The following is a 9,473-nucleotide window of genomic DNA, read 5'->3' as shown; positions in this document are numbered from 1 at the left end:
GTAATAAGAATTGGGGACCCAAACTTTATAAAATTTATAAACAGTCATGTTCTTTCCATAAAAAAACAGATCAATCGCCAATATAATTAATCAATAATTACAACACCACCCAAACTAATTTCTATATTAACAAATTGAATTATAATTAGAATAAAAATTCTAACATATTAGTAATATATGTCATATCATAATTTAACTATATATAATAATATGATAATAGGTTAATTAGTGACACGTAACATACTAACATGAATAATAATATCAAATGTCACAATACTATTTACTTTAAGTATTTATTTGGTACTTAATATATGTCACAATATTAATATAATTTATCTACATACTATTTGATATGTCACATTATAAATATACTAAATGATTTATTTTAATATTTAAAATTGAACGTCACTAACAAACATAGTCCATATACCAATTTTCTCTTTTTTTTTTTTGACATATTCAAAATTTTTAATATTTTTTTAACGCAATAATTTATGTCCTATTTATTCACATGTTTAAATATAAGAATCTTTTATAATTTTTTCTAGTTTTCAGTTTTAATTATACAAATTTGCTTACTAGTTACAGCTGAAGCTACTTAAAATACCATCAGTCGAAAACAACTGCTGGAATGCTTAAAACTAAAATTACATTGATTTCCATTGTCATCATTATTCAGATAATATTAGATGAAACATCTTTTTATTTCTTATCTAAGCATTGATATTTACTTTTAAGAAAGTTTAAAGAGAGTAGATTTTGTGGTTTTTAGTCATTAAATAAATATTAATAATATTTTTAATGGTGTGAGATTGCATCTAATAGTGTAAAATCATTTAATTTTCTTTTGATGGTTAAGTGCTGGCCAGAATTTAACAAAAGTGCTGCCCCTAGCATTTCTTTTTACTTTTCAACAAAATACAAGAAAATATATATAAGGTGCTTTCTTTTTATGTCGAACATATATTTGTCGAAAAGAGAAGTGCTAGGGTCAACAATTTTTATGATTTATAGTCATTAAATAGTTATTAATGATATTTTTAATGTTGTAAAATTTCATTCAATAGTATAAAATTACTCACTTTTTTTATAATTATATACTGGCCAAAATTTAATAAAGTTGCTGGTCTCCTTGATTTTTTCTTAAAGAAAAGTACAGAAGACAATAAATTTAATGAACAATGCAGTTATATATATAGTAACCTCTTTTTTCACTTGTGATTTTTGTAGGAGTATAGTATATTTTTATTTTTTGGATTATTTTTAAACCCATTATTCACATTATTTATAAAAATTGCTGTTTATCTAACAAAACCAGAAAAATAATAATTAATTTTTGGAGATTAAAAAACAAAGCACGTTAACTTCTTCAAAGTCATATGATGTGTTTGTTGTGTATTATATATATAATCTACGGTCTATGTTGTACTGATGCCTCTCCTATCTTAGTTTCCTCCTCTTCTTTTTTTTTCTTTTTTTTTTATTTAAAAAAAAGTTGTAGTATTCTACAAATAATTGTTAATTTATTAAATCAATGTGTAGTTTTAATTTATTTTTCTAGCCCTGTTTCTAAATTAACCACCGACGAGGAAAAAGCAAACTAGTTTAGTAATTAAAAAATAATTATTACTAATTTACTATTAACGAAAATGTTGTAATTTATTTCTTGATTTTGATGACGATGTTTAGTATTACATTCTAATTATTTTCTGCATTATGTAATTATTTAAAAGTAAATACTTAATTAAATATAAAGAAATTAAAAATTACAAATAGCCCTTATTGAAAATTTGGTTTTTATTTTTATTTTTATTAAAAATAGAAATATTTTTAGTGAAATATTTTTAATAAATTATATTAACATCTAAAAGTTAAAAAATTACTAACATTTAAATTTGGCCTTTTCATCAACACATTAATAAACTATTACCTAACTACAAGAACGAGTCTAACAGAAAATTAGAGCATGAATTTTGATAGGATTGTCAAATGGATGAATTTAGACTCAATTTGGATAAACATCTTAATTAAGTTTATTTTGATAAAATAGTTTAAATAATAAATAATTATATTAAAAATAATTTATAAATAATTTATTTTATATTTAAGTTTTTAATTTTAAAAATATTTATTTTATAGAAATATGATAAAAAAAATAATAATATTATAAGAGAAGTTATTTTTTAACTTATTTATAAACTCTTAAATAATTTTTTATAAAACTGTAATTTACTTTTAAAAATTACACTAAATACTAATACTACTACTTTTATAAGTAAAAAATTTAAAAAAATTACTTTTAAAACTTCTTAAATGGATGTTAATGTTTAATTAAGTCTAACTTATCTAAACTCGTAAATTATATAGTTTGGCCCATTTATATTTTGTTTGTTCACAAATTTCAATTTTCAAGTTTGAACCGATTATGACCAACTCGCGGGTTTAACGGGTTGGTTTGTTTTTTTATTTTTAGTTTTTCCAAATTTATATTAAAAAAAAATTCAATTTTAGGCTTAAATTTTTTTTCACAAAAAATGCCCCTATTTTTGCCAAAACCCTTAAACAAGTTTTTTTAATGTCTCAAATCAAGTTGTCTTGAGGTCGAATCGGAAACAATATTGCAAGAATACTAAATTATTTTTGAAAAATATACATAAAAAAATAAATGAATTTTGCATAAATTTTAAAGGACTTAATTTTAAAGGTAAAATTCTGTTTAATTAAACAAGTAAAATAGAATTAATTTGTATTGGTCAAGTTGTCAACTCACTTATCTGCTTAAATTAGTGTCAGAAGTTTAAATTCCGTCTTATGTATGCAACAACTTATTTATCTAATGACAAATTCTTAAAAAATGTAAGACCAAAAAATTTTAGAAAAATCTTATTAAGGGTTAATTATGATTTATTTATTCATTAGGTACTTTAATCTCAGAAATTATTTTATTAAAGATAATTAAAGTAAATTTTGATTAATTGAGTTTAAAATAATTTAAGATTTTATCTGACTTTATAATTATTGAATTATTTTCTATATTTAAATTATAAAATTTAGCAAATGTAAAATAATAAGAATTTTATATGATTTAGTTTAAATAATTTAGATCATGAAATTTAATACTTTAAATCTTATAAACAAAGGAAATTAATTATATTATCTTATATTTTAAATTAGAATATTTAATTAAAAGCTAATTAACAAATTAATAATTAAATAATATTTTTAAAATAATTTTAAAAGATTAATTTAAAATTTAATTTAATATAATATCTCTTAATTTTATTAAAATTAAACAAAATTCAATTTGCCCCAAATCAAATCCCAAAATTCCCAATTAGAAACCCTAATTTACTATCCTACCTCTAACCTAACCTAATCTCACCCCACCGTCACTCCACACCGCCACTCCCTTGCCCCAACCATATCCCCTTCAGAAAGAAAAAAAAAAGAAAAAAACAGGAAAAAAAGAAAGTGAAAGAAACGCAGAACATAGAGGAAAGAAGAGAGGGACAACCGCACCGCCACATGCCCCCGCGCCGTCATCACGCCGCCGCCACGGTTCCGAGGAGCTGCTACGCGAGGAGCCCTGGTTCGTTCACGAGCCGCTATCATGCACGAGCAGAGGAGAGAGATCGGGCAGAGAGAGAGGCGCGAGGAGGAAGAAGGGATTCACGCTGCCAACTGTGCCGCCACCGCCGCGGGAGGGTCGCCGTCGTTGTGCTCGCCATCGTCGTCCTCGCCGCACCGTCATCCTTGCTGCGCCGTCGTCCTCGCCGCGCCATCGTCGAGCCCACTGAGCAGAAGTTTATCGCCGCCATTCGCGCCACTATCGCCGTTCGAGAAGCTTCCATGGCCGTTGCCATCGAGTTCACAAGTGAGAGAAGAGAAAGTTGCAGGTGAGAGGGAAAGGTGTTGCGCCGCGTTCTTTACTGCGCAGCCACCGCCACGCCTTGCCGTCGCCGGAGTTGCCACCGCTGCTTCTCACCGCCGAGGAAAAGCCTGGCCTACGTTGCTGCCTTCCGGGCCAGATCTACCGGTAACCCTATTTCTGCTTTCCTGGACCCTGTTCCACTTCTATTTTGTTGCACTGTTTTAATTATTGTTGGTGTCTCTGCTGCCTTAATCACTTAGATTAATGCTACTGCCACCACTGACTTGTCATTTCTGCTTGGCTGTGCCCTTATTCGCCGTTCTGATTGTTGAAAGAAAATGTTATCGAAGCTATAGTTTCTCCGTTGCCCATTCTCTTGTTTCTTTTTAGGTAAGACAAATTCTGTTGTACTTTATCTTGCCATAATGCTCCATTTCGATTCTATTTTATTAGTGCGTAATGTTCCTTTTTGCCTTGCTTGGTTGTGTTTATTCTGTTTGTTACCTAAAGCTGATGTGTTTGCGGTTATTACTTTTGCTTGCCGCTAGCAGAGGATGCTTGGAATACAAATCATGACGTAGCTGCTGCATAATAAGGTGGAAAGAGGGTTTGTCGCGATAAAATCGCTGCGGGTTTGATTCTTTGAGGTAGGATTTTTCTTAAAATCTATTTTACATTACAGAGTTGTTATAAATAGATATTAATATGAGAAATATATGTCTGTGATTATGATTGTCTTGTAAATGCGGTTGTTTGCTGGACTGAATGACTGATTGCTCGATTGTTTGAATAGTTTGTGATTGCTGAAAAGAAATTAGTTTGAAAAGTTATTTAGTTGATTATTATGAAAAGTGGCTTTCTTGGTTTTGAAGCTATTTTTGATAATATAAATGAATCGGCTCTAAAAATGATTTGAAATATGAAATGGATTAATTTTGGAAACGGTTTAATTTTGAGTTAGTCTAACTTTATAAATGATTTAGTATATGAGCTGGTTTGATTTTAAAAAGAGATTTATTATTGGCATTGATTTGCTTTGAAAATAATTTGATATTAAAACTGGTTGAATTTTGGAAATGATTGAGATCTGGAAATGGTTGAAAAAAGGTTGAGAAATGTTTGGATGGGACCCGAAAAGGGTGGCAGTGTCTGAGTTTTAGAAGAGATGCTGCCGAAATTTTATAAAATTAGAAGTTTTGTTTAAAGTAGTTATTCTAAAAAGGTTTAATTTTAAGCATTGTATGGTTTAAGATTATTTTATTTATCAAAGGAAGAGTTATATTTTGGATTGGAAATTGTTAGTGAATGGAATGGAAAGAAGTATGATGAGGATTTTCTTTGAAATATGATTTTGAATAAAATTGGAAATTGGAAATGAGATGTGAATTGATGAATGTTAATGATGTTGAGAATGACTTAGACATTGATGAATGTTGAATGAATTATTTATGTGGCTTATGAAATTGAAATATCTGAGACATAAGTTTCTTTGGATAAAGTGTCGTGGCTTGCCACCACGTGTACCAGGTAGAAAACTCGATACTCTGTTGACCCTACGACGTAAGTATGACCGGGCACTATATAAATTCCCGGGAATGTTAACCCCATTGAGTAATATTGATTATTTGAGAAAAAGCTTTGCATAGACTCTTGGGGATGCACGTCGGGGGACAGTCTAATGACAATTCAGACTTGTCGGATTGTCTGGATAACCGACAGATGACAGGCATGCATCATATACATTTGTATGCTTTGCTTGAGTTTGAACTTGTTTTGGTTTGCCTAATTGCTAAACTGTTCTTAACTGCTACTTGAACTATTTGCTGTAACTGCTACCTACTTGTGCTTTCCTTGTCTGTCTTGCCTGTGTTTGTTTTGGTGTGCTACATTTGAGAATGAACTCTGGTGCTGAATTAATGATTGTATGGTTTAATTGCATGTTTGGTTTCTGATTGAGATTTTCTTATAAGAAAGGAAAGGTTTCAAATTTCTGAAAGATTAAACATTGTTTCTTTGAAAAGGTTTTGAATGATATTCTATTGGTTTTTAAAAGATTCATAAAGCAATGATAATCACTGAGTTTGAAAACATTTTTCTTGTTAAATATCTTTTTATGACAACTTTGAAACTCCATGGTGAGACCGTGTGGTTAGGTTTTCACCCCCTACAGCTTTACCTTTTCAGGAACCGGATGAAGAAGCATTAAAAAGAGTTAAACTGCGTTTGGTTTTTTTTATGTTGCTGTATTAATTAGATTATTTTCTTCCCTCTTCTTTGTTATTACAATTTTGTAAGAGGGATAAGAGTTGTATGTTTTATATATATTATATTATAAAATATTATGTAAGAAGTCTTGTATATGAATCTAGGTCTGCTTGTTTTTTTAAGATAAAGTATTTATTTCCGGTTTTAAAAAAAATCAGCGATATAGTGTTGAGTCATAGGTTCCTATTTTAATATTAAGTATATAAAGTAGTTGTAATACTTCTTCCAATCAGAATGACGCAGCCGGAAGCGTGACATTCTGATAGTGAAAGTGTTACAAAAAATACGAGAGACAAACCCTTAAAAAATACTAAGGAAAAAAAAAAGATAAAACATGCTGATCCAATAAATTTAATTTATTTCAACCATCTAATTTTTTGTCAAATACTCAACAATAATTGAAAGAGTCAGAGTGATCTTAAGGCAAAATTAGAGTATATGATTTTTGTCAAAGCAATAAACAATTAACTAGCAGTAGAGTGATCTTTACATAAAATTAACGGATTTAGATCCTCTAAAGTTTAAATTTCACTTTAGAGAGTAAAGTGTGATCTTTTACCCTTGAATGGTTTCTCTTTTATATTTATTCTTGGTCCCACCTATGAAATCAATAGTGAAAGATCACACTTTATTCTCTAAAATAAAATTCAAACTTTAGAGGATCCAAATCTAAAATTAACATATAACTTCTTGCAAAATACTTATAAATCACTATTTGTAATGTGATCCTAATATGAAATTAGAATATATATTATCAAAACATTAATCAACAATCAACTTATAGTGCAAGAGTAGTTTTAACATTAGTTAGATTCAATTTTTTTTATTAAAACACTAATCGCGACTAATAACTGACTATACAATAGTGACTTTAACATGAAATTAGAATTTAAATTTTTGTCAAAACATCTATTGATCACGCACTCATGTCAAAACAAAAGTGATCCTAATATAAAATAGAATACTTTTCTTTTTTAAAAAAAAAAAGAAAACGCAAATCAACAATTAATGTTAAATTTGAAATCTGATTTTTTTTTGGGTCAAAATTACTATTATATATGTTCATACCCTGTCTCAACGCTAAGGCCCAAGTCCATGTAGCAAGATCCAACTCACTAATTGGACTCCTCAATATACCGACCTCCTCTCAAGAGGTCGGTGCTCCCTACGGCTTGTTCTAAGTAAGTCGGGATCAAAGGTTACCTGGCAGATAATAACTGCCCCTAAAATCTCTCAACCCACTTCTAGAAGCCATATCGTAACCTCCCTAAGATAAAGGGATAGTTATCCACCCTAAAAGGTGGAACTACTCCAACGGTGGTTATTGGTTCACCACTATAAATACACTGACATCCCTCAGGTATCTCTAAGTCCCAATACTCTCTAGACCTGCTCACACCCTTGCTAACTTAGGCATTAGAGTGTCTTTGCAGGTACCACCCCCAATTCTCCCACACTCACAAGTCGGAAGGAGTTTCTAAAGGCGCTAACCTGCTCAAAGGCTTCCTCCCTCATACGATTGGGCCAACCTAACGAGTCCAGCCCATTAACCTCCGATTACCCAACGTAACATTGGCGCCGTTGCTGGGGACCCGAGGGATCAACCCATAATGGCGGATAACTCACCAGAAGATGGTCATACAGCGTCTGATTCCGAGCAAGAAAATTCAAATATCGGAAACAATGACACAGACCTAACCCTTCATCAAGGAACCAGCGACCAACATATAGAAGGCACCTCTGGGCTCAAAAACCCAAAGGTAAACTCCTCGGAAGGACGAGAATCCGGAAAGGAAGGGCCACCCCATGCGACTGAACTAATGGGGCTGGTCCACGGCCACCAAGGTTGTCTGGAGCAACTGGAACAGGAACTAGAACGACAGCGAGAGGCGAGACGAAACCTCCGGGAGGAAATAGAACGACGAAAAGAGTTGGAAGAAAAATTCTTAAAACTCGAATCCTCCTTTAAAAGCCGGAACTCCCGCGGTGACCGAGAAGAGTTGCCCCTGGGAGGAGAGGACCCGTTCAGCGAGGACATAATGAGGGCAAAAGTTCCAAGAAACTTCAAAAGCCCTGATATGAACCTCTATGATGGAACCACAGACCCGAAGCATCATTTAAGCAATTTCAAAAGTCGGATGTATCTGGCTGATGCTTCTGATGCAACACGCTACAAGGCTTTTCCGACCACCCTGTCGAAAGCGGCGATGAAGTGGTTCGATAGCCTCCCTCCAAGGTCGGTTACCAGCTTTGAGGACCTCTCAAGAAAATTTCTAATGCGATTCTCCATCTAGAAGGATAAAGTAAAACACGCGCCGAGCCTCCTGGGAGTTAAACAGGAGGTCGGGGAACCTCTGCGTGATTACATGGAAAGGTTCAACAAAGCGTGTTTGGAAATTCAAGATCTGCCCACAGAGGCAGTTATGATGGGATTAGTAAATGGACTTAGAGAAGGCCCCTTCTCTCAGTCCATATCAAAAAGGCACCCGACCTCTTTGAGCGATGTACAGGAGAGTGCAAAAAAGTACATCAACATGGAGAAAAATGCCAAACTACGGGAACCCAGCTGGCGACTGGGGCCCCCTCACTCAGCAAAAGAAAAAGAAAGGGAGCCAAAGAAAAAAGAGGAGGTCGGCCCGGACAGACCTAGGAGATATCACTCCTACACTCCTCTAAAAGTCTCCCTAGTAGATGTGTACAGAGAAATCTGTAACACTGAAAGATTGCCGCCTCCCAGACCCATTAAAAATAAAAAAGGGGGGAGTTGCAACGACTACTGCGAATACCATAAGATATATGGCCACCCAACAAATGATTGCTACGACCTCAAAAATGTGATAGAAAAGGTTGGCCAGGGAAGGCCGACTTGATAGATATCTCACGAATAGGTCGGACAATCATGGAAAAAGGAAGGGAGATGATGAAGACAGAAGAGACCCGCCGCCACAAACTCTCGAGAGACACATACATATGATCTCTGGAGGATTCGCGGGAGGGGGACTCACCAAATCATCTCGCAAAAGACACTTGAAGCGAGTTTATCAAGTAGGAAACGAGTCTCTCGATCTCCCAACCATCTCGTTCACCAAAGAGGACGGGCAGGGGATCGTACCTGGGCATGACGACCCGATGGTGATAACCATGATCTTGGCAAATGCCAACCTCCACAGGACCTTGGTGGACCAAGGGAGTTCGGCAGATATACTTTTTAAGCCTGCATTCGACAAGTTAGGGTTGGATGAAAGGGAGTTAAAAGCTTACCCGGACACCCTATATGGATTAGGAGACATGCCAATAAAGCCATTGGGATACATCCCCCTGCACACAACCTTCGGAA

General features: G+C 33.3%; 1 protein-coding gene across 4 annotated transcripts; it reads left to right on the top strand.

The window, feature by feature from the left end:
- Positions 1-3,367: 3,367 nt before the first annotated feature.
- LOC130948137 (uncharacterized) lies at positions 3,368-6,513 on the top strand. 4 transcript variants are annotated; one of them, XM_057876856.1, is made up of 4 exons: positions 3,368-4,036; positions 4,207-4,261; positions 4,423-4,518; positions 6,056-6,513. In XM_057876856.1, exons 1-2 carry the CDS (start codon positions 3,611-3,613, stop codon positions 4,225-4,227), a joined length of 447 nt encoding a protein of 148 aa, XP_057732839.1. In that variant the 5' UTR covers positions 3,368-3,610; the 3' UTR covers positions 4,228-4,261; positions 4,423-4,518; positions 6,056-6,513. The 4 variants fall into 4 exon arrangements, with proteins under 4 accessions (XP_057732839.1, XP_057732838.1, XP_057732836.1 ...); XM_057876853.1 differs by having other exon boundaries at positions 3,370-4,036; positions 4,132-4,261; XM_057876854.1 differs by having other exon boundaries at positions 3,370-4,036; positions 4,132-4,261; positions 6,042-6,513.
- The last annotated feature ends 2,960 nt before the right edge of the window (positions 6,514-9,473 follow it).

The sequence above is a fragment of the Arachis stenosperma genome, chromosome 9 (assembly GCF_014773155.1).
Source record: "Arachis stenosperma cultivar V10309 chromosome 9, arast.V10309.gnm1.PFL2, whole genome shotgun sequence".
NCBI lineage: Eukaryota > Viridiplantae > Streptophyta > Magnoliopsida > Fabales > Fabaceae > Arachis > Arachis stenosperma.
Note: the sequence above shows the minus strand (reverse complement) of the source record. Positions and strands in the feature narration are given on the sequence as shown.